The sequence below is a fragment of the Palaemon carinicauda genome, chromosome 29 (assembly GCF_036898095.1).
Source record: "Palaemon carinicauda isolate YSFRI2023 chromosome 29, ASM3689809v2, whole genome shotgun sequence".
NCBI lineage: Eukaryota > Metazoa > Arthropoda > Malacostraca > Decapoda > Palaemonidae > Palaemon > Palaemon carinicauda.
In genome coordinates, this window is record NC_090753.1 from 48,123,514 (window position 1) to 48,148,513 (window position 25,000).

General features: G+C 35.1%; 1 protein-coding gene across 2 annotated transcripts in view; it reads left to right on the forward strand.

Moving 5' to 3' along the window:
• Nucleotides 1–24,034, forward strand: part of LOC137622179 (N-acetylgalactosamine-6-sulfatase-like) — a 30,404-nt gene extending 6,370 nt beyond the window's left edge. The window contains exons 3-14 of one of the 2 annotated variants that reach the window (XR_011040380.1): nt 1,480–1,554; nt 2,933–3,035; nt 7,199–7,342; nt 9,031–9,218; nt 10,466–10,606; nt 10,722–10,837; nt 11,512–11,639; nt 12,568–12,670; nt 13,751–13,909; nt 18,520–18,600; nt 19,025–22,388; nt 22,434–24,034. Coding sequence is in view for 1 of the 2 variants with exons in the window: in XM_068352617.1 (XP_068208718.1) it covers nt 1,480–1,554; nt 2,933–3,035; nt 7,199–7,342; nt 9,031–9,218; nt 10,466–10,606; nt 10,722–10,837; nt 11,512–11,639; nt 12,568–12,670; nt 13,751–13,909; nt 18,520–18,600; nt 19,025–19,111 (1,325 nt within the window). In the remaining variant the exon portion in view is untranslated. Of the gene's footprint in view, nt 1–1,479; nt 1,555–2,932; nt 3,036–7,198; nt 7,343–9,030; nt 9,219–10,465; nt 10,607–10,721; nt 10,838–11,511; nt 11,640–12,567; nt 12,671–13,750; nt 13,910–18,519; nt 18,601–19,024 lie in introns of both variants that reach the window. The other variant, XM_068352617.1, reaches the window with a different exon arrangement.
• The last annotated feature ends 966 nt before the right edge of the window (nt 24,035–25,000 follow it).

The window sequence follows — 25,000 nt, forward strand, 5'->3', positions numbered from 1 at the left end:
ATTATCTATTCTTTATTGTATTTAAAGTCATTGTCTTTAATTGTTTCTTTTGCTTATTTTATAAATCAATAAACACTGAAGGAAATCCCATAATTTGTCATCTTCATCAATGTTTGTCTGTGTTATATGAAGAGAATTGACAGTCAGGCAAAGTGGGCACGTGGCTGAGTGATACTAGACTTTATTCACGTTTGGTATGCCCGTGGATCGCTTCCGTCTGCTACTATACCTAGATATAAATGGTTGTCAACATTTGCTGAGGTCAAGAAAAAGAATGTGAGGTCGGCAACAGCACCCCAAAGTGTGTGTGTGTGTGTGTGTGTGTATGTGTGTGTTTATGTATGCGCATGTGTATACAGGTATGCGTAGGCTCTAAGACGAAAAGGTTGAGAGAAAAGAGATGAGAATACTGAGGTGGATTATGGGAATAAAACTGTTTGAAGGATTAGAAAATAATGAAATAAGAAAAATGGCAGGAATAGTAAAGATTACAGAGGTGATAAGAGTGTCAAGACTGATATGTTATGGGCACGTGTTGAGGATGAATGGTGGGGAGGGAGGGAGGAGGGCTTGGGAGGAACCTGTTAGGGGGAGAAGATCAAGAGGCAGGCTGAGAATTAGATAGCGAGATACTGTGAAGGATGATATTATTATTACTTGCTAAGCTACAACCCTAGTTGGAAAAGCAGGATGCTATAAGCCCAAAGGCTCCATCAGAGATAATAGCCCAATGAGGAAAGGAAATAAGGAAAAACTACAAGAGACGTTTAAGAACAATAATAGCATTTAAATAAATCTTTCATATATAAAATATAAAAACTTGAAAATAACAGGAGGAAGAGAAACAAGATAGAATAGTGTGCCTGAGTGTACCCTCAAGCAAGAGAACTCTAACCCAAGACAGTGGAAGACCATGACCATGGTACAGAGGCCATGGCACTACCCAAGACTAGAGAACAATGGTTTGATTTTGTAGTGTCCTTCTCCTAGAAACGTTGCTTACCATAGCTAAAGAGTCGCTTCTACCCTTACCAAGAGGAAAGTGGCTACCGGACAATTATAGTGCAGTAATTAAACCCTTGGGTGAAGAAGAATTGTTTGGTAATCTCAGTGTTGTCAGGTGTATGAGGACAGAGGAGAATCTGTAAAGAATAAGCCAGACTATTCGGTGTTTGTGTAGGCAAAAGGGAAATGAACCGTAACCAGAGAGAAGGATCCAATGCAGTACTGTCTGGCCATTCAAAGTACCTCATAACCTTCGAGCTTTAGTATGGAAGGAAGAGGATTGGTAGAAGAAGATGGCGAATCAGGCAACCGACCCCTTAATTGGGGATAACGGTGGGAAAGAAGAGAAGAAGATGCAGGTTTGTTTGGATATTTATTATTATTATTATTATTATTATTATTATTATTATTATTATTATTATTATTATTATTATTATTATTATTATTATTATTATTATTTGTATAACTTTACAGCTCGAGCAGCGCTTCTCACGGGACGACTTCCTATCAGAAATGGATTCTATTCGGATAATTTACTTGGCAGAAACGGTACGTATGCCTTCATTGAGAGAGAGAGAGAGAGAGAGAGAGAGAGAGAGAGAGAGAGAGAGATGTCACTTGCCCGTATGCTTTACATACAAATTATCAGTGTTTTGCTTTTATTGTATGAGAGAGAGAGAGAGAGAGAGAGAGAGAGAGAGAGAGAGAGAGAGAGAGAGATGTCACTTGCCCGTATGCTTTACATACAAATTATCAGTGTTTTGCTTTTATTGAGAGAGAGAGAGAGAGAGAGAGAGAGAGAGAGAGAGAGAGAGAGAGAGAGAGAGTGTGTTGTCTCTTGTACGTATGCTTTGTATACAAATTATCAGTGTTTTGTTTTTATTGAGAGAGAGAGAGAGAGAGAGAGAGAGAGAGAGAGAGAGAGAGAGAGAGAGAGAGAGAGATAAGTATATAGGCCCTATTTACAGTACGTAAAACAGATAAAAATGACAAACAAAAGAATATACGAATATAATGTTTCAGGATCAAATTTATTAACTTGAAAGCCCATAATACATATTTTTTCGCTTTAGAATAATTCTGATGGACAAACAAGATATATCTTTTAATTTTTTTATTTATTTGAATATTATGATAAAGGAATTGCAGGTTTTCTTAAACAATCATAATTTAATTCGGATTTTAATGAACAACTATTTAATAAAATGTTACAATATAACTATTTTACCCGTAAAATTCACTCATCCATTTATATTAATTAAAGACACTTAAAACATTAACTTCTGATATGATTTTACATTTAAAGCATATCAAAATGCCACTTAAAAATCACCCCTCTTAAGACTGTATTTAGAACTAACACACCGAATTTTTAATAAATTATGTAAAATAAAATATTATCATCATCATCATCATCATCTCCTCCTACGCCTATTGACGCAAAGGACATCAGAGGATTCATTGGCTAGATTCACCAAAGGATAGCCAGTTCCTTGCGATGTGCAGTGCCTATCTATGGCAAGTGACCCCTGCCGGTCCATACTGATTCCAGTAAGATCATATTATCATCATCATCTCCTCCTAGGCCTATTGACGCAAAAGGCCTCGGTTAGATTTTGCCAGTCGTTTCTATCTTGAGCTTTTAATTCAATACTTCTCCATTCATCATCTACTTCACGCTTCATTTTCCTCAGCCATGTAGACCTGGGTCTTATAACTCTTCCAGTGCCTTGTGGAGCCCAGTTAGAAGTTTGGTGAACTAATCTCTCTTGGGGAGTGTGAAGAGCATGGCCAAACCATCTCCATCTATCCCTCACCATTTAAAACACACACACAGAATTCTAAAATAGTTATGCAATATGAAATATTATTTGATATGAAAATTCAGCTCATTGCTAGATTGTTATGTATCCTTTTCGTTTTCTAGCCTACACTCCCCAAGACATTGTCGGAGGGATCTCGAACGACGAAATTCTGCTTCCGGAAATTCTGAGGAAAGTTGGCTACACGTCTGGGATCGTTGGAAAATGGTGAGTTCGTTTTGAATCCTGCGTATTTATTTTTATTCCTATATAAAATTCTATACGGTGCACACACACATGCACATATATCCACATTTCATGAAGTATAATACTTGTGTATACAACCCGCAAAATGACAGCTAAATTTCTAGACACTGTAAATCTATAATTGAATGCTGCATGCGTATTTCTATCCCTATATAAAAATCTATACGATGAAAATCTACACACATACACATATATCCACATTTCATTATGTATAATACTTGTGTACGCGACCCGTATAATGTCAGATAAATTTCTAGACACTGTAAATCTACACACAGATTTAACCATTCTCACACAACTCCCGCCCCCTTCCCCACTGGTTCGGCAATTTGTGGGAGATTGCGGTTTCAGAGTGTACCTCTCAGGGCAACCCCCCTCGCCAGGGTATGACTACTCTCTATACCCCCTTACCGCTCAGCGTGACAGGAAAGAAATTCAAACACACACACACACACACACACATATATATATATATATATATATATATATATATATATATATGTATATATATACATATATATATATAGATATATATATATACACACACACACACACACACACACACACACACACACATATATATATATATATATATATATATATATATATATATATATTATATATATATATATATATATATATATATATATATTTTTTTTTTTTTTTTTTATTTATTATATAAGGGGAGGATTTTATAAGTAAAAATGCATTAGCTTTTGCCTGTAGTTCTACCAAATAAGTCATCAACAGCCATTGCCTGACACTTCCTGGTCCTAGTTTGGATAGAAAGGGGCTTGTGGGCTGATCATATGCATATATGATCGGTCTCTAAGATATTGTTCTGTCCCTTTACTCTGTCCCTCACGGGTAACTTTTAATCCTTTAGAGCAATCAAATAGGCAACGCAACTTTCTGCTTCTCAGACTAAAAAGGAATAGACACCCAATAGAGTCTGCTCTTTGTCAGTAAAATCCTTGTATTATTATTATTATTATTATTATTATTATTATTAAGCTACAACCCTAGTTGGAAAAGCTGGATGCTATAATCCTAGGGGCTCCATCAGGGAAATAGCCCAGTGAGGAAAGGAAACAAGGAAAAATAAAATATTCTAACAACATTGAAATAAATATCTCCTATATGAACTATAAAGACTAACAAAACAAGAGGAAGAGAAATAAGATAGAATAGTGTGTCCGAGTGTACCCTCAAGCAATAGAACTCTAACCCAAGACAGTGGAAGACCATGGTAAAGTCTTTGGCACTACCCAAGACAAGAGAACTGTGGTTTGCATTTGGAGTGACCTTCTCTTAGAAGAGCTGCTTTTTAGCTGGAGTCTGATAGAAGATAACGGTGGATAACAATAATTATCCTAATCTTCAAGACTGTACATTGTTGATGAGGAGGAATATATAGAAGGTTGTACATTTTTCGTAGAAGGTATGTAGAAGCTAGTGATGATAATATCAAAACTGTTATTGAAATGAATAAACTTTATACCGGTTTGCATTGAAATGGAAGGAGTGGATAACCTCAGTTTGCCGTATAACCAATGTGCTGTCGAATGTTTTTTTTTTTCCCCATCAGGATGGAAATCCATTCTGAAATAAAAGGATTTGCCCAATTTCGTACGTATAATTGGTATGCCAAAGGTGTTAAATGTAACTAAAAACAATTCATGATAAATCTTACATCATTAATATTAACCCAGATAGACATGAGATTATTAGATCGTACACTGCAGAGATTACTCGAGTGCCATATGTGGGTGAGATCATGGTGAGGGGTTGATGGAGATGATTTGGGTATGCTCTTGGCATTCCCCAAGGGAGATTGGTTCCCCAAACATTTAATTGGGCTCCACAAGGCACTAGAAGAGTTGGAAGACCCAGGCCTACATGGCTGAGGACTATGAAGCGTGAAGTAGGAGATGATGAAAAAGTTCAAGATAGAGACGACTAGATGAATCTAACCAAGGCCCTTTATGTCTGCATTAACACATCAAACCTCAGCAAAAACATAACAGTAATTTATGTGTTTAATGAGCTGGCAGAATCCAAGCTCCTACGCAGACTAACTACATCATTTCATATATTTTCGTGACGACTGTGAGTCTTCACCATAAACTAAAAAGGCCAAACCTATCTGGAACTACAAAAGTCCTTGCAAATGATTTTCTGTTGAATAGGTTGGCATAAGTTTCGCTTCCTCTCTTATGTATAATTATTCTTTTTAACGATGGTACTGATCTTGATATATTTTATATTTTTTTATCATTCTCATTCATAGTTTGTTTGGTACTTCCCTATTTCCTTACCACATTGGGCTACTCTGCCTATAGGGTCCTGGGGCTTGTAGCATTCTGTTTTTCCATCATGGGTAATAGCTCAGCTAATAATAATAATAATAATAATAATAATAATAATAATAATAATAATAATAATTCTAGATTTACCTGTTTGATATAGATGTTTTCTGAGTGCTTCCCCCCATGGATGACTGGAGGGGCCTAGCAAGAAGTTATAGAAAAAAAAAAAAAGGTACTTGCTAGGCCCCCAAGTCATCCGTGAGGGAGCATCCAAAAAACGTCTGTAATAATGATAATAATAATAATAATAATAATAATAATAATAATAATAATAATAATAATAATATTTTTATTATTATTATCAATAATAATAATAATAATAATAATAATAATAATAATAATAATAATAATATTGCTTTCAGCCCGTAACACATGTCACCCAAACTCGAGAAGAATTGAATTCTTTTTACATTTTAAATTCCTCTGATCTTCTTCCGCCGAAGGAACTCAATAACGAGGCCATTCTACTAAGCGCGAGATACTTCCAGAGAAAATAACTACTTTTAAGGCCACAGATATCAAATTAAAAATAAATACTTTCCAGCATTCAACACCACAATTATCAAATTAAAAATAACTAATTTCAACACCACAATTATCAAATAAAAATAACTACTTTCTAGCATTCAACACCACAATTACAAAATTAAAAATAACTAATTTCAACACCACAATTATCAAATTAAAAATAACTACTTTCCAGGAATCAACACCACAATTATCAAATTAAAAATAACTACTTTCCAGCATTCAACACCACAATTATTAAATTAAAAAATAATTAATTTCAATGCCACAATTATCAATAAACTGTTAAATCGGGGAGATTAGTTAATTATATTTGAATACTGCTGTAACACCTGGACACATTACCCTGGACACAATTATCATATCAATTAAATGACCTTCAATCGACGCTCAAGTTACGTCACATTTCCATCCTGGTGCATCCTTGTAACCTGCTTTGTTACAGGCCAATAAATTCTCATAATTGTGTACTGAATTCTAAGTGATTAATGTGGATTGTTAATAAACATCGTCTCTTATCTTGGACTGAAGATGGCATTCACGAATCGCTAAACGTGTTTACTAAACAATGTAGCAAAATATTCCATAGGCTATGGCTAATGGTAATGGCAAGGGATAGCTTTCGGGAGGAGCTCCAAATATTGCTCAAATAATAGAAAAGTTAAGAAGGGAATGAGAAACTACACACACACATACACACAGACACCCACACACACACATACACACAGACACCCACACACACAAACACACACACACACACACACACACACATATATATATATATATATATATATATATATATATATCAACAACAAATGCAGCTGTTTCTAGTCCACTAAAAGCCAAATGCCTCACACGCGCGCGCGCACACACACACACACATATATATATATATATATATATATATATATATATATATATATATATATATATATATATATATTTATATATATATATATATATATATATATATGTATGTATATATATATATATATATATATATATATATATATATATATATATATATATATATATATATATATATATATGCATGTATGAACGTATGTGTATGTGCATAAAAATAGAATTTGAAGCCTACATATACAAACACACGTTCATATTACATACTACAGTATATTACACGGGCATGATAAAAGATGGCGCCGACAAACGTTCTCTTTCTGATGAACCTCCATAAGTTATAATTTTCTCCTCTCCCTTTTCCAGGCATCTTGGTCATCGTTCCCCTCACCTGCCCTTGGAGAGAGGATTTGATTATTGGTTCGGATCCCCTAATTGTCATTTTGGCCCATACGACGACAAGAATACGCCGAACATACCCATCTTCCTGAACTCGTCTATGATTGGCAGGTACGGTGTCGAATTAGGATGTGAATTAGCTGTTTCTTTTTGCACTTAGTGGATCATTTCCTTGAGAGAGAGAGAGAGAGAGAGAGAGAGAGAGAGAGAGAGAGAGAGAGAGAGAGAGTTACAAGGATTTTGGCCGTCTCAAAGACCTTTTAGTCCATTCGCGGAGACTCCATTTGCTATTTGATAGAGCGATTTAGTTCAAGCATTTAGAGAGTTATTATGATCTAGTCTAACTTTTTCTTGAACTCGTTTAATGTGTTACTGTTTACTACATTCTCTGGAGGTCTATTCCAAGTCTTTGCTATTATGTATGTAAAGAAATTGCCACATTGATTGGTGTTGTATTTTTTTCAATTCCAGTTTGTATTCTTTACCTCTGGACTGATTTGTGCTAAGCGTGAATAGACTGTTGTAATCTACATTTATTATTCATTCAAATATTTTGAATTTTGAGAGAGAGAGAGAGAGAGAGAGAGAGAGAGAGAGAGAGAGAGAGAGAGAGAGAGAGGGGTGGGTACGTCCTTCACATTATAAAATCGACTATAAAGTCAATTTTTATTTCTGTTACTGATTCGAGAAGCCAATTATTCCTATGAATCATGTTCTTGTAAATATTTCTCATTAATATCTGTAGTTTGTGAGAGAAAGTAACAGAGAGTATACAAAAAAGTAAAAATGTAATCAACTCGTAAGGTAAAATCGTATATCAAATATTTCATATGCAAAAGGCCTTTTGTACATTCTGAAATGTATTGCAGTGCAAAGTATAAATATTAAAAAAATAATCATGCAAGATATTCATTATGGCTGAAGGTAACGAGGAGCCATTTTGCGGAATGATATCTCACTGAAAGCAAATTGCAACGATAGATAACATCCCAATCAATTGATAACCAAGGAAAAACCTTGATTAAAGTTAAAAGTTAAAAGCCTCCTACCATCCATCTTTATGTCCATCCTCTTAACTTTAATTCATCTTGCAATTACTGGGGGGAATATGAATGGCCTTCACGGCCCTAACGCTGGGTTAAATGTCCAGTGCTGTATTAACCCATGACAGGACCCCAAGGCTTCGACCTTCTTTGGAACCTAAACATCCCTCAAGGACACCCCCTGGCATAATTCACGCTCTCTTTTCATACAATTTATTAAGATAACATTACAACTAAAGTGAATAAACCAGTTTTCAAATTTAACAGTAAAAGAAAGAGAGATGTATAGGACTCTGCTCTTACTGGGCCGCTGGTCTTGGTGGGCCCCTGCTCTTGGTGGACCCCTGCTCTTGGTGGGCCCCTGCTCTTGGTGGGCCCCTGCTCTTGGTGGGCCCCTGCTCTTGCTGGATCCCAAGGCTTCACTCTAGTCAGCCTTATAGGTAATGCGGCCCTGCACAGTTAAAAAAAAAAACGTAATTTTAATCGCAAATTCTCCGTAAAAATATTCTGTTCTTTGCCGTATTTCAGTAAAATACAAGCGTCCGTAGTTTTACCTTATTTTGTTATTATCATTTACGAGTTGGTGACCGTAATATCACTCATTAACGTCAATATATCCGTTTTTCAAACGGCAAAAATCCTGGAATAAATGTTGCCAAACATTCACCGTTTTTCTAATTCAAATTTTTAAGTGTAATTTATCCAAATTGAGCATGTACAACAGATCATACTCCTTTAACATTTCTCCTTCATCAGATACTACGAGCAGTTCCCCATCGATCGCAAAACTGGAATTTCGAACATGACCCGACTCTTCACCGAAGAAGCTGTTGGCTTCATCCACCGGGAAGCGGCCCACGGTCCTTTCTTCCTCTACTGGGCGCCGGATGCCACTCACGCCTACACGTACGCTTCTGAAGAATTCCGTGGCACCAGCAGGAGAGGTAGGCTTGTGCCGTTGGGAGAGCTATGACTCTCATAATTGATTTCGCAAAAGATTCCTGCATTGGAACACTTAAAAAAAAGGCTAATTTTAATCTAAAATTCTCTGTAAAAATATACTGTTCTTAGCCGTATTTCAGTAAAAATATAGGCGACCGTAATTTTTACCCTACTTTGTTATCATCTTTTACGAGTTGTTGACCGTAATATCACTCCTTTACGTCAATATGTCCATTTTTAAAACGGTAAAAATCCCGAAATATATGTTGCCAGGTATTTACCGTTTTTTAATGCAAATTTTGAACAGCGAATCTTATTTTATTTTAATCAAAGATATTTTTTATACTTTAATCATTACTTTTCATGAGGTTTATTTATTTTCTTATTTCCTTTCCTCCCTGGGCTATTTTGCCATGTAGGAGCCCTTGGGCTTAAAGCATTTAAGCTTTTCCAACTAGGGTTGTAGCTTAACAAGTAATAATATCAATATGAAAGAAAATAATAAATGTAAAGAAACAATACAATTCACTAATTTGCTTAAATACTTGTAAACAATTACATGAATTAAACCCCGATTACATACTTTGTCCAATTTCTCCATCATAGATTACTTTAATTTGCGATGAATGTTTTTATGTTGAACAGGCTGACGTAAGTATCTTTTTATAGTTTATATATGAAAGATCTATTTTATTGTTACTACTGTATTTAAAATATTTTACATTAATTGTTCATCACTTCTCTTGTAGTTTATTTATATCTTTGTTTCCTTTCCTCACTGGGCTATTTTCCCCCGCTGGAGCCCTTCGCCTTATAGCATCCTGCTTTTCCAACTAGAGTTGTAGATTAGCTAATAATAATAATAGTAATAATAATAATAATAATAATAATAATAATTATCATCACCATCATCATCATTATTATCATCATCTCTTCGCACGCCTATTGACGCAGAGGGTCTCAGTTAGATTTCGCCAGTCGTCTCTATCTTGAGCTTTTGAATCAATACTTCACCATTCATCATCTCCTACTTTACGCTTCATAGTCCCCAGCCATAATAATAATAATAATAATAATAATAATAATAATAATAATAATAATAATAATAATAATAATAATAATAATAATAATAATAACGATAATAATAACAATAATAATAATAATAATAATAATAATAATAATCCCAGACAGCACTAATCCTATCACCCTGATTCCCGAATCCCACACTGAAGGATATCAAATCCCACAGGTAAATATGGAGACGCCGTGAGGGAACTGGATGCGGGCGTGGGTGCCATCTTGGACGCCCTGAGAGACACAGGCGTGGACAACAATACTCTGGTTGTCTTCTCTTCGGACAATGGAGCGGCCCTGGTCAGCAAGTTTGATGGTTAGTTAATCAGAATTTAATGTATACGCACTCTCTCTCTCTCTCTCTCTCTCTCTCTCTCTCTCTCTCTCTCTCTCTCTCTCTCTCGTCTCGTTTAACTTTTGCCATTTTGCAGGTGGCAACAACGGGCCTTTTTTGTGCGGTAAACAGACGACCTTCGAGGGAGGCATGAGGGCTCCAGGTATATTCTGGTGGCCGGGTACAATTAAGCCTGGATCTGTCACACAACAGGTATGTACGTAAATAAAGATGTTGAAAATTAATACATTAATGTATGTATATATATGTATATATATATATATATATATGTATGTATATGTATATATATATATATATATATATATATATATATATATATATATACATATATATAGATAGATAAATATAAATATGGGTCACTTGTCTTAGCTAGATAGGCACTGCGCATTACAAGGAACAGGTTATCTTTTGAAGATAACCAGTCCCTTGTGATGCGCACTGCCTATCTAGCTAAGGCAAGTGAGCCTATATATATATATATATATATATATATATATATATATATATATATATATACACACACATATATGTAGTATATATGATATATATATATATATACACACACACACACACACACACACATATATATATATATATATATATATATATATATATATATACAGTATATGCGTATGTGTGTATCATGATTTACCACTTGCCTCATTTTCATCAATACGTATTAATCACTAATTTTATTCATAATAATCTAAAAATCACATAACCCAGTGATTATCACCAAACTCTTCCTCCTAACCCAAAATCCTGACACAGTAAACGAACATTCCAAATACTTCCGGCAATCATAAACAATCGAATTTTACGACCAAACTTATATAACCAGAACAGCTCATCTTACTCTTAATCAGGTTTGGACTCAGATGGACCTGTTCTCCACGGCTGTAGAACTCGCCGGCGGAGAAGCCCCTACCGACCGCATCCTTGACGGGCTACCCTTGGCTCCGTCTCTGCGTCACCCGCAATTGGAGATAGCCAGGTAAGTAAGCTGGTGAAGAGGGTTTGGGCTGGCTACGACTTGCCTAGAACCTGTGTTTAAAGGTTTAAAATTCACTCATGTATGGCAGAGGCAATAGACAGTAACGATGCCCTAGCTAACAGAACAATGCCCTAGAGACAGACCATATGTACATATGATCAGCGACCATGCCCCTCTCTACCCAAGCTAGAACACTGGAGGGCCAGACAATGGATGCTGTCCTTCCACTTCCATCTGTTTATGGTCTTTCTATGCCAGTCCACAACCGAAAACTTTCTTAGTTCGTCAACCCATCATCTTCTCTTCTCTTTCTTCCCCTCCTTCTTTTGCAATCACTAGGGACCCATTCTGGTATTCTTAATGACCATCTATGGCCTGTCATTCTCGTTATATGTCCTACCCATGTCCTTTTTTTTTCACATCTTAGAATATCCTCTACTGTAGTTTGCTGTCGTATCCATGTTTCTCTTTTTCTGTCTCTTAGTGTTATTCCCATCATTATTCTTTCCATTGCTCTTTGAGTTGTAACTAGCCTATGACCTAAGGCTTTAGTATGGCTCCAAGTTTCTGATGCACAAGTAGGACCATATGATTAAATACTTTTCTTTATAGAGAAAGTGGCATCTTACGTTTCATAATCTCATTTCGTTTACCAAAAGCTCTACATCCAACACTTTTCCTTCTTTTAATTTCTGTGTGTGTGTGTGTGTGTATGTGTGTGTGCTTACATGAAACATTTTAAACTTTCAGGAAGGTCATATCAAGAGAATGATGTACATAAGATGAATATTTGAATAAATCTTTGACACTTGCAAGTGAAAAACTATATATTGCACGAAGTTTGGTCATTAATGATACATCAAATAGATACATGTTACACAAATATGAATGCATGATTATGCGTCAATGACTCTCTTTTGTTTTCTAGACCAGTGTTCTTTTACCGAGGCGATTTACTGATGGCTGTGAGGAAAGGTGCTTACAAGATGCACCTGTGGACTTGGAGCACACCGGAGCATGAACTAGAGGAGGTGAGTCATTACTACTGGAGCTTTCATGTAATTCTTTCATATTTGAGTCAGAGAATCATTTGGGAGTTTCCATTTCATGTGATTCTTTCATATTTGAGTCAGAGAATCATTTGGGAGTTTCCATTTCATGTGGTTCTTTCATATTTGAGTCAGAGAATCATTTGAGAGTTTGCATTTCATGTGGTTCTTTCATATTTGAGTCAGAGAATCATTTGCGAGTTTCCATTTCATGTGGTTCTTTCATATTTGAGTCAGAGAATCATTTGAGAGTTTGAATTTCATGTGATTCGTTCATATTTGAGTCAGAAAATCATTTGGTAGTTTCCATTTCATGTGGTTCTTTCATATTTGAGTCAGAGAATCATTTGGAAGTTTCTATTTCATGTGGTTCTTTCATATTTGAGTCAGAGAATCATTTGAGAGTTTGTATTTCATGTGATTCGTTCATATTTGAGTCAGAGAATCATTTGGGAGTTTTCATTTCATGTGGTTCTTTTATATTCGAGTTAGAGAATCCTTTGGGAGCTTCATGTGAGACCTTTATGAGACTGTTTCATGTGGCAGCCTCATATTAGAGGTTCATGCAAGAGCTTCATTGAGACTTTCATGTGAGATTTTTTTTGAGAGAGCTTCATATGAGGGTCTCGTCTGAGAACTTCATTTGTGAGTGCTTCATGTCAGACTTCCATACGAGATCTTCATGTGAGCCTCCGGTGAAACCTTCATGTGAGAGCCTCAGGTGAAACTTTCATGTGAGACCCTCAGGTGAAACCTTCATGGGAGAGCCACAGGTGAAACCTTAATGTGAGAGCCTCAGGTGAAACCTTCATGTGAGAGCCTCAGGTGAAACCTTCATGTGAGAGCCTCCGGTGAAACCTTCATGTGAGAGCTTCAGGTGAAGCCTTCATGTGAGAGCCTCCGGTGAAACCTTCATGTGAGAGCTTCAGGTGAAACCTTCATGCAATCTTCTGTATTACACATAATGACAGCCATCGCTTGATACTTATTCATGAAGCCAACTGTACCAAATTCAATCTGAACAGAAAATTGACTTCACAAATAACTTTCCCTTCGTTCCAGGGCATCAACTACTGTCCCGGATTCGAAGTGGCGAACATGACCACCACCAATCAGACGGACCACAGCGACCGTCCAATCCTCTTCAACATAGACCAAGACCCAACGGAACGCTATCCACTCAGTCCCAACTCGGCCGAATACACGGCCCAGGTCCCCAAGGTCAGTTTTGGTTAAATATTCTCGTTTTGATTAAGTTCTACTTAATATGTAGTAGGATGGCCAGGGCACCAGCCATCTGTTTACGTACTACCGCCAGAGAGATATTTGGATCCTTTGACTGGCCAGACACTACTACTACTACTACTACTACTACTACTACTACTACTACTGATACTAATAATAATAATAACACTACTACTATTACTACAACTACTACTACTACTAATCCTCATAATAATAACAATATTGATAATACTACTACTACTACTACTACTACTACTACTACTACTACTAATAATAATAATAGTAATAATGATAATAATAATAATGATAATAACATTAAGATTAAGATGAAGATATTGATGATTGTCGTTGTCTTTTATTTCATACCGTTTTTTGTATGTGACAGAATGAAAGGTTTTGTATTCTTGGGGTGGCTGTACCCTATTCTAAATTAGTTATTAATTACTTTTTAGTTCAATGAAAAACCGGTTTCTTGTTTTTTACTGCTTGATTAATTGGGTGCCAGTGATTGATTAAATGTCTATATGGTTGATATCGCCATCTTTATTCACTTGTAACTGCATAAAGAAAAGTCCATTAGTTCACTGAGTATTTTGTCTCTTAGATCAGTAACTCAAACGTTCAACAAATCATCATGAATTTTAATAATTACTCCAATGATAAATAAAGAAACAACTTATTTTCTTTTGGTTGCGATTGAGAACTGCTCATCGAGACAAAAGGTTTAATGGTCGCTCATGAATGGCAGAGGCGAGGGACAGTGATATTGCCCTATCAAACAGGACACTACCCTAGAAACTGACCACATATACATAAGATCAGCGCCCAAGCCCCCTCTCCACCCAAGCTAGGACCAAGGAGGGCCAGGCAATGGCTGCTGATGACTCAGCAGATAAACCTATAGGCTCCCCCAACCCCTCCCCCAATCCTTAACTCATAAGGATGGTGAGATTGCAGCGACCAAAGAAACTAACGAGTTTTAGTGGGACTCGAACCCCAATATGGCGTTCACCAGTCGGGGAAGTCAGGGACGTTACAACATCGGCCACCACAGGAGCTTTATTATTATTATTATTACTATTATTATTAGCCAAGCTACAACACTAGTTGGAAAAGCAAGATGCTATAAGCCCAAGGGCTCCAATAGGGAAAAATAGCCCAGTGAGGAAAGGAAATAAGGACACAAATAAATGATGAGAGCAAATTAACAATAAATCATTCTAAAAGCAGTAACAACGTCACAGATATGTCATATATAAACTATAAAAAGACTCATGTCAGCCTGGTCAACATAAAAAAAATTTGCTCCAACTTTGAACTTTTGAAGTTCTACTGATTCAACTATCCGATTAGGAAGATCATTCCACAACTTGGTCACAGCTGGAATAAAACTTCTAGAGTACTGCGTAGTATTGAACCTCGTGATGGAGAAGGCCTGGCTATTAGAATTAACTGCCTGCCTAGTATTACGAACAGGATAGAATTGTCCAGGGAGATCTGAATGTAAAGGATGATCAGAGTTATGAAAAATCTTATGCAACATGCATAATGAACTAATTGAACGACGGTGCCAAAGATTTAGATCTGTGATTTGTCAGCTAAGATCGAAAACTCTTTATCGGAACAGAATATATTATATTTTAAGCCTGTGATGAATAGTCTACATTTCATTAATAAAAACTTCTACCTTAAAGTAATAGAAGGAAATGAAAATTTTTACAATTCGTTTAGACTTTAGAGAATAAGAATATTTAAATTTTTGCAACTGAAGGCTTCAAAATATACTAAAACAATCAATCGAGATGAATATTAGAGTACCATCTTCTAAGATATCTGCTAACTTTAACCTCATCTTCCTAGCACTTTCTTCTTCCCAAAATATCATTATTCATATACATATTTCACGAGCGGGGTGCATCCATACGCTGTGTCTAGATTGCCTTGAAACACTATTTATAATTATGCCTCTGCTATTTATTCTCACCACGTTACAATGTTATCTCACCAATCCACCTCATTCTAATAAGGTAATATAACTAATTCTATTTATTACATTTAACATTCATTCAAATTCTCACTTTCATAGACACTCTTCTTCTATTACAAATCTTTTGCGAGGATCCCACGACCTTCCTACTTCTACTCCTTTGCGATTCCGTTCTTTTCTAGTCCAGTTTTAATTTTTACTCTTATATTTATCCATAAAAGTTTGAAACCAATGATGACATTTATAGTTTTATTTTCTTGACTACTACACTTGGATAAACACTAGCACGCAAGCACCACTGTCAAATGCTCAGTCGTGTATGCATACATGATAATGTATTTGATGAACAATATATTTCCAGTTTATTGGGAGAGATATCAACAGAAAATAGCAGCCTATCTTAAATTTACTCTCACTATTCTATACAGCAGAAACAAACAACAAAAAAAGACTAATATTAATAAAAAAAAAAAAAAACATGAATGAATATCGTCTCTCTTACTATTACGTAAATAGGAGGGAAGTTTTTGTCGCTTTAAATACAATAAAACGAAAAGCAATATGTAAATGAAAATCTTTCGACGGTCTATCGAACATTTGCATAGCGTCACTTTAGCCTTGGTTTACTCACTAATATACTCAGGTATTGCAATGGGTATCAAACTCCATCAGTAACCTTCAATAAGGACGATACAGGTAAGGGCAGTTCTGTAGCCAGTTTGTGAAAAAGGGTGTGGTTGGTACCCATGAAAGATAGAGGTGGACTCTTGTAAGAATGTATCGTGTGATGGGCGAGGTTGGTACCACTGTGGAATAATAATGGTATCACTTTAGGGAAGGGTGGGGTCCTTCCTTATTTTTCGATATAGATGAACTCACTCTCTCTCTCTCTCTCTCTCTCTCTCTCTCTCTCTCTCTCTCTCTCTCTCTCTCTCTCTCTCCTTTTATAATTTTCGAAACGTGCCGTGAGGCTGTCACAAAGAAATATTTACGAATTTTAATCTTTCTATTGTAAGGGCAATAACAACAAAATCAGAAACTGTTACTACTATTACTACTATTGTATATTGGATCTCTAACCATTTCCAAATGGAAGTGATTATCAATGCTAATATGCTTCTCCCTTAGGTCACCACCCTTCCAAAGCATTCATACAAAAATCCTGTCATCTGCAAACATACACCAAAAAGCCACATAATCTGCCATACCACATTCTCTCTTGCATATTATTAAAATTTCCAGATATTTCCACTCTTGTGTAGGGTATTCGTAGCCCAGATAGATGTCAACAATGTATAGTAGATAGTCATTAGTTCCATGCTGTCCTGATTTTCAGAACATCTAATGAATTGTTGGGTTCATTACCCCTAGTCTACATGGTACGTTTTACATATGCATGCATGTGTGTGTTTGTTTATTGTTCGTAAACCTGTCTATTTGTGATGTCCACACAATACAACTGCCTAAATATGCACATGTACACAAGGTAAATAAAAACTTTATGTGCACAATATGCACGAATCATTACGACACCAAGAAACGAAAAACAGTGAAATAATGACCAGTTATGAATCGATGCCTGGTTCTGACCTGACAAACTAGTCACAACCAGGCCTGCCAACCCTCCCACTGTAGCAGCCAGGTCTGCCAACCCTCCAACAGTAGCAGCCAGGCTTGCCAACCCTCCCACAGTAGCAGCGATTGGCTGAAATTTTGAATGTTTACGGAGGGCATCGAGCTTCTTGTACAGTTAGCTTTAATAATTCCGGTACACTTCACGGGAAGCTGAGGCGACGTCCAACAGCTCTTTACTGTAGCAGGTAATGTCGAGATTAGCAAAAGAGACACTGTTGTCAATGTTGTCTGTTAAACAAAGTTGTTAATATTTTATTCACGTGATCAAAAGAATCTTAATTAATTGTATGAAATGGTGTAGAGCAAATAACAATATTTTTCTATACAGCACTTCATTAAATTGATGATAAAAAAAACTTTTGATCACGCGTTTATAAGCTCAACGACTGTGTTTCATAGGCAGGGTTGGCAAGAGTTTCTCTTTTGCAATATAGAGATGGCAGACGTCTCCTTACCTTCCCGTGAAATATACCAGAATTAAGGAAGCCAGCTGTACATACAGCCTGTTTATGTTTTTCATAATGGTTCCGAAGAATATTGGGAGTTAAATGGCAGGACAGGATTAGATATGCAACTATAAGATAGATTACCCTAGTGCCTTATGTGGATGAGATCATGGTGAGGGGTAGATGGAGATGGTTTGGACAAGCTCTTTGCGCTCCACAGGAGAGATTAGTTCACCAAACTTTCAATTGGCTCCACAAGAAATGGAACAGATGGAAAACCCAGGCCTACATAGCTGAGGACTATGAAGCGTGAAGTAGGAGGTGATGACTGGAGAAGTATTGATTTAAAAACTCAAGATAGAGACAACTTACGAAATCTAACAGAGGCCCTTTGCGTCAATAGGCGTAGGAGATTATGATGATGACGATGAACTGTCTCTAAAAGTGAATGAGGTGGAATGTCAAAACTATGACATACTATACTAATATTCGAATAATTGTGGAATTTGCCTTCACAGCTGCTGTCAGTCGTCTTCGACCATCGTGGCAAACTGGTTAAAGGTGAACCCCAACTGAACTGGTGTGATCCAGCTGTAATGGTACGTTTGAATTTGTTTTCTTCCCTTTAGAAAGGTAGAGAAAAAGCTAATAAATTTCAAAGTTCTATGTCATCCTCAAATGTATCTTTCTTGCATTTTCCTGTATTGATTAATGATTCCATTGATCAATTACTAATTCAGATATATTCATAACTGTCACTGGAAATGGCAGTACCAACACGTGTCATGTCTCACTCACTTGTGACACTACTAAATCTTTTTTACTTTTGAAATTTGAATTTCTTCTCCCTTTAACTTACCATCACTTCAATGTTTACATGCCATTAAACAACAAATCCTTAACGATTGATGTGTTCTTTTGATAGGATTCTAGGATTTGATTAAACTTGTGCATTTTGTGTCCATTAGTATTTGGAGTCACCTCCTTATTCCTATTATTTTTACAAATTATTTTTTTTTTCAGCACTGGGCTCCTCCTGGTTGTGAAGCTCTTGGTCAGTGCCTCAAAGCCCCGCCTTCGAATCCAACAAAATGTTACTGGCCGCATTAACAGCATAGAAATGACCGATATGCATACATAGCTTCCTTAATGTCATCCAAATTAGCTGATTTGTTATTGTAGCCACATCATTGATACCAATATTAATTAGTTTATTCATATAACATTGTTGGTAACATTAAAATTGAATTATTTATCTCTATAGCTAGCTGCCTTTTGTAAAAAGTGTCATTCGAATTAATTTATTTTTTAATATATCTGCAATAATGCTATTTATAATAACTGGTTTATTCATATATCCTTATCAATGTCATCCAGATTGACTGAGTTTATAGTTTAACTGCATTAACGCTATCCAGAACGAGCAACCAGTTTACGTAATTGCATTAATACCATCCAGAGCAATCAACCAGTTTATGTAGTTGCATTATTCCCATCCAGAACGATCAATTTGTTTACGTAGTTGCATTAATGTCATTCCGAACGATCAATTTGTTTACGTAGTTGCATTAATGTCATTCCGAACGATCAATTTGTTTACGTAGTTGCATTAATGTCATTCCGAATGATCAATTTGTTTACGTAGTTGCATTAATGTCATTCCGAACGATCAATTTGTTTACGTAGTTGCATTAATGTCATCCAAATGAATTAATTTGTTACGTAGTTGCGTTAATGCTATCCAGAATGATCAACCAGTTTACATAGTTGCATTAATGTCATCCAAATCGATTAATTTGTCTACGTAGTTGCATTAATGCTATCCAGAACGATCAACCAGTTTACATAGTTGCATTAATGTCACCCAGAACGATCAATTTGTTTACATAGTTGCATTGATGTCATCCAGAACGATCAATTTGTTTACGTGGTTGCATTAATGTCATCCAGAACGATCAATTTGTTTATGTAGTTGCATTAATGCCATGCAGAACGATCAGTTTGTTTATGTAGTTGCATTAATGTCATCCAGAACGAGCAATTTGTTTATGTAGTTAAATAAATGTGATCCAGAACAATCAACCAGTATACTTAGTTGCATTATACCATCCAGAACGATCAATTTGTTTATGTAGTTGCATTAATGCCATCTAGAACGATCAATTTGTTTATGTAGTTGCATTAATGTCATCCAGAATGATCAATTTGTTTATGTAGTTGCATTAATGTCATCCAGAATGATCAATTTGTTTATACAGTTGCATTAATGTCACCCAGAATGATCAATTTGTTTATGTAGTTGCATTAATGTCATCCAGAACGATCAATTTGTTTATGTAGTTGCATTAATGTCATCCAGAACGAGCAATTTGTTTATGTAGTTAAATAAATGTGATCCAGAACAATCAACCAGTATACATAGTTGCATTAATGCCATCCAGAACGATCAATTTGTTTATGTATTTACATAAGTGTCATCCAGAACGATCAATTTGTTTATGTAGTTGCATTAATGTCATCCAGAATGATCAATTTGTTTATGTAGCTGCATTAATGTCACCCAGAATGATCAATTTGTTTATGTAGTTGCATTAATGTCATCCAGAACGATCAATTTGTTTATGTATTGCATTAATGTCATCCAGAACGAGCAATTTGTTTATGTAGTTAAATAAATGTTATCCAGAACAATCAACCAGTATACATAGTTGCATTAATGCCATCCAGAACGATCGATTTGTTTATGTATTTACATAAATGTCATCCAGAACGATCAATTTGTTTATGTAGTTGCATTAATGTCATCCAGAACGATCAATTTGTTTATGTAGTTGCATTAATGTCATCCAGAACGAGCAATTTGTTTATGTAGTTAAATAAATGTGATCCAGAACAATCAACCAGTATACATAGTTGCATTAATGCCATCCAGAACGATCAATTTGTTTATGTATTTACATAAGTGTCATCCAGAACGATCAATTTGTTTATGTAGTTGCATTAATGTCATCCAGAATGATCAATTTGTTTATGTAGCTGCATTAATGTCACCCAGAATGATCAATTTGTTTATGTAGTTGCATTAATGTCATCCAGAACGATCAATTTGTTTATGTATTGCATTAATGTCATCCAGAACGAGCAATTTGTTTATGTAGTTAAATAAATGTTATCCAGAACAATCAACCAGTATACATAGTTGCATTAATGCCATCCAGAACGATCGATTTGTTTATGTATTTACATAAATGTCATCCAGAACGATCAATTTGTTTATGTAGTTGCATTAATGTCATCCAGAACGATCAATTTGTTTATGTAGTTGCATTAATGTCATCCAGAATGATCAATTTGTTTATGTAGTTGCATTAATGTCATCCAGAATGATCAATTTGTTTATGTAGTTGCGTTAATGTCATCCAGAACGATCAATTGATTACGTAGTTGCATTAATGTCAACCAAAACGATCAATTTGTTTACGAAGTTGCAATAATGTCATCCAGAATGATCAGTTTGTTCATGTAGTTACATTAATGCCACCCAGAACGATCAACCACTTTACGTAGTTGCATTAATGCCATTCAGAACGATCAACTACTTTATGTAGTTGCATTAATTCCATTTAGAACGATCAACCACTTTATATAGTTGCATCAATGCCATTCAGAACGATCAACCAGTTTACGTAGTTGCATTAATGCTCCCCAGAACGATCAACCAGTTTACGTAGTTGCATCAATGCCACCCAGAAAGATCAACCAGTTTACGTAGTTGCATTAATGTTACCCAGAACGATCAACCAGTTTACATAGTTGCATTAATGTTACCCAGAACGATCAACCAGTTTACGTAGTTGCATTAATGTTACCCAGAACGATCAACCAGTTTACATAGTTGCATTAATGTTACCCAGAACGATCAACCAGTTTACGTAGTTGCATTAATGTTACCCAGAACGATCAACCAGTTTACATAGTTGCATTAATGCCACCCAGAACGATCAACCAGTTTACGTAGTTGCATCAATGCCACCCAGAAAGATCAACCAGTTTACGTAGTTGCATTAATGTTACCCAGAACGATCAACCAATTTACGTAGTTGCATTAATGCCCCCCAGAACGATCAACCAGTTTATGTAGTTGCATTAATGCCACCCAGAAGGATCAACCAGTTTACGTAGGTAGTTGAATTAATGCCACCCAGAACGATCAACCAGTTTACGTAGTTGCATCAATGCCACCCAGAAAGATCAACCAGTTTACGTAGTTGCATTAATGTTACCCAGAACGATCAACCAATTTACGTAGTTGCATTAATGCCCCCCAGAACGATCAACCAGTTTATGTAGTTGCATTAATGCCACCCAGAACGATCAACCAGTTTACGTAGTTGCATTAATGCCACCCAGAAGGATCAACCAGTTTACGTAGGTAGTTGCATTAATGCCACCCAGAACGATCAACCAATTTACGTAGTTGCATTAATGCCCCCCAGAACGATCAACCAGTTTATGTAGTTGCATTAATGCCATTTAGAACGATCAACCAGTTTATGTAGTTGCATTAATGCTATCCAGAACGATCAACCAGTTTACGTAGTTGCATTGATGCTATTCAAAACGATCAATTTGTTTACATAGACACATTAATGTCCATTAGAATGACAAATCTGTTTACATAGCCACATTATCCAGAACGTCAGATTCATTTAAAAATCCAGTGATTCAACTATGGGATTGTTTATAGATAGTTATTTTTAGTGTACCTTTGCATATAAAAGTCTATTATAGTATTATTTATTTTAATCACTAATTATCAAGATGATTTTGAAGGGTGTTATCAACTTCCAAGTGTATGATATGAGCACCGGGTATTCCGTGTCTTTGTTCTTAGTAATGTCTTTTAAAATCATATTTAAAATCATATTATTTATTTGATGTATTCAATAATAAGTTTAAAGGTATTATTTGAAAACCTGCTTTTATAAATGGGTAAAGTGCTCAGGCAAACCTCATCAAACTAGTTTAGAATGCCTACAAAACTAACCGTTAAAATTCCCGTTACAGCAAGCTGTGGCATTTCATCTCAAGCAAAATAAGATCTTGCTCAAAGAACAGGTATCTGAACTAAAAAAAAAAAAAAAAAAAAAAAAAAAAAAAAAAAAAAAAAAAAACTTTTCAGAGCCTCTGGCACAAGAGCTCTAGTTATGAAGCTCGTTTATTGCCAAAGTGGAGCTTGCAAGATAAACACAAGGCTCATTCATTGATTTTTATTTATTAAAATGATTTCAAATTTTCATTAAATTTTGGTGCATATATTTTCTTACAATGAAATTCTATATTTCCTTACAAGTTGGAAATTATGTATTTCGACGTAGTGAGCTGGAGCAAGCAGATCTTTACTTGTTTAAAATCTAGTTGAAACTGTTTTGTTACTCATTAATATAATAATATACTTTGTCTTGATCGAAATTATTTTCCGTCGCACATTTCATGAAATACAGAAAACCCCCTTTGTTGTAAAATCAGAATTAAATTAAATATACTTTGTGTCTTTTGATAATTTAGTTAAAATAAGAATAAGTTATTTGATTCTTTATAGCCCCTATTGGTAATAAATTTTGTAACCTCCTCCAATGTTTCTAGATTTATACACTAAATTTGGTTATAATAGCTGTAAATCGTTAGCAAATTTCTAATGGCGGTCGTATATGTCCCTAAAAAGAAATAAACATGATGTTTTTCCCTATTTTAATATTCATAAATATACAGAGATGGAATGTTTTTCATTAGTTACACATCTGTGTTTAAACGAGAATGAATTTTACAATGATAATCTCTTTTTAATATATCTTTTGTATTTCATGATATAATTTGTTGACCTTATGTATCGAATCATGAAATAAAACACGTCAAAATCTAAATTTATGATTGATTGATAGATTGATTTTTGTAAAAACTTAACAAATGAATGATGAATACGAGTGAGTTTTTCTATAGAGTTAAAAAGAGGTATATTGATTTCAAACGATCCCAATATTGAGTTTAATATCTATATATGTTGATTAAGTTTCTTGTAATGTTGGAATGTTGAATGGAATAATTTTTGCATTAAGGAATCTTTTTTAAGTACCCATTGCGTTGAAAAAAAAAAAAATGGATTTTGATGTTTTTCATAAATCACAAAACAATTTAAAACGTTTCAATGGAAAAATTTTCTAATTGTCTTGAAAAATTATGTTCCCCAAAAATGTTGCAAAAATGGATCTTTTTATTTTTAGCGGAAATTATAATTTACGGGTGATTTTCCTGGAATAATATGAGTTGCATTTCTTACATGTTGAAATATATGATAAAAATAATATATATATATATATATATATATATATATATATATATATATATATATATATATATATATATATATCTGTAAATACCAAAACATTGGATCTTAATAAAATCAAAAGTTTCTCCGGGGCATGTGTTTCCTTTTCTTATAATTATGATATGATTTTGTCTCATATATTATGTATAAAAGTTTCAACTGGTCTCCACAAGGCACTAGAAGTGTTGGAAGATCCAGTCATACATGGCTGACGACCATGAAGCGTGAAGTATGTGATGATGAATGGAGAAGCAGTGATTTAAAAGTTCAAGATAGAGATGGCTGGTGAAATCTAACTGAGGCCCTTTGCTTCAATGGGCGTAGGAGGATATGACATTAAAAATATATTTTCTAATGTTATTTCTCCTCAATCGACCAGTAAACATATCCCAGGCCATAAAACTTAGAAGTAAAATCATTCAATGAAAAATATATTAACTTTCCTTAACCAAATCTACCAATCAGAAATGATCTTATCCATAATTGTATATTTAAAAAAAAATTCACCACATCCTAAGACTTGAAAATAAAATTATCCAGTGGAAAATATATCAACTTTCCTTAACAAAATAAACCTACCAATTAGAAATGATGTTATCCATAATTATGAATTT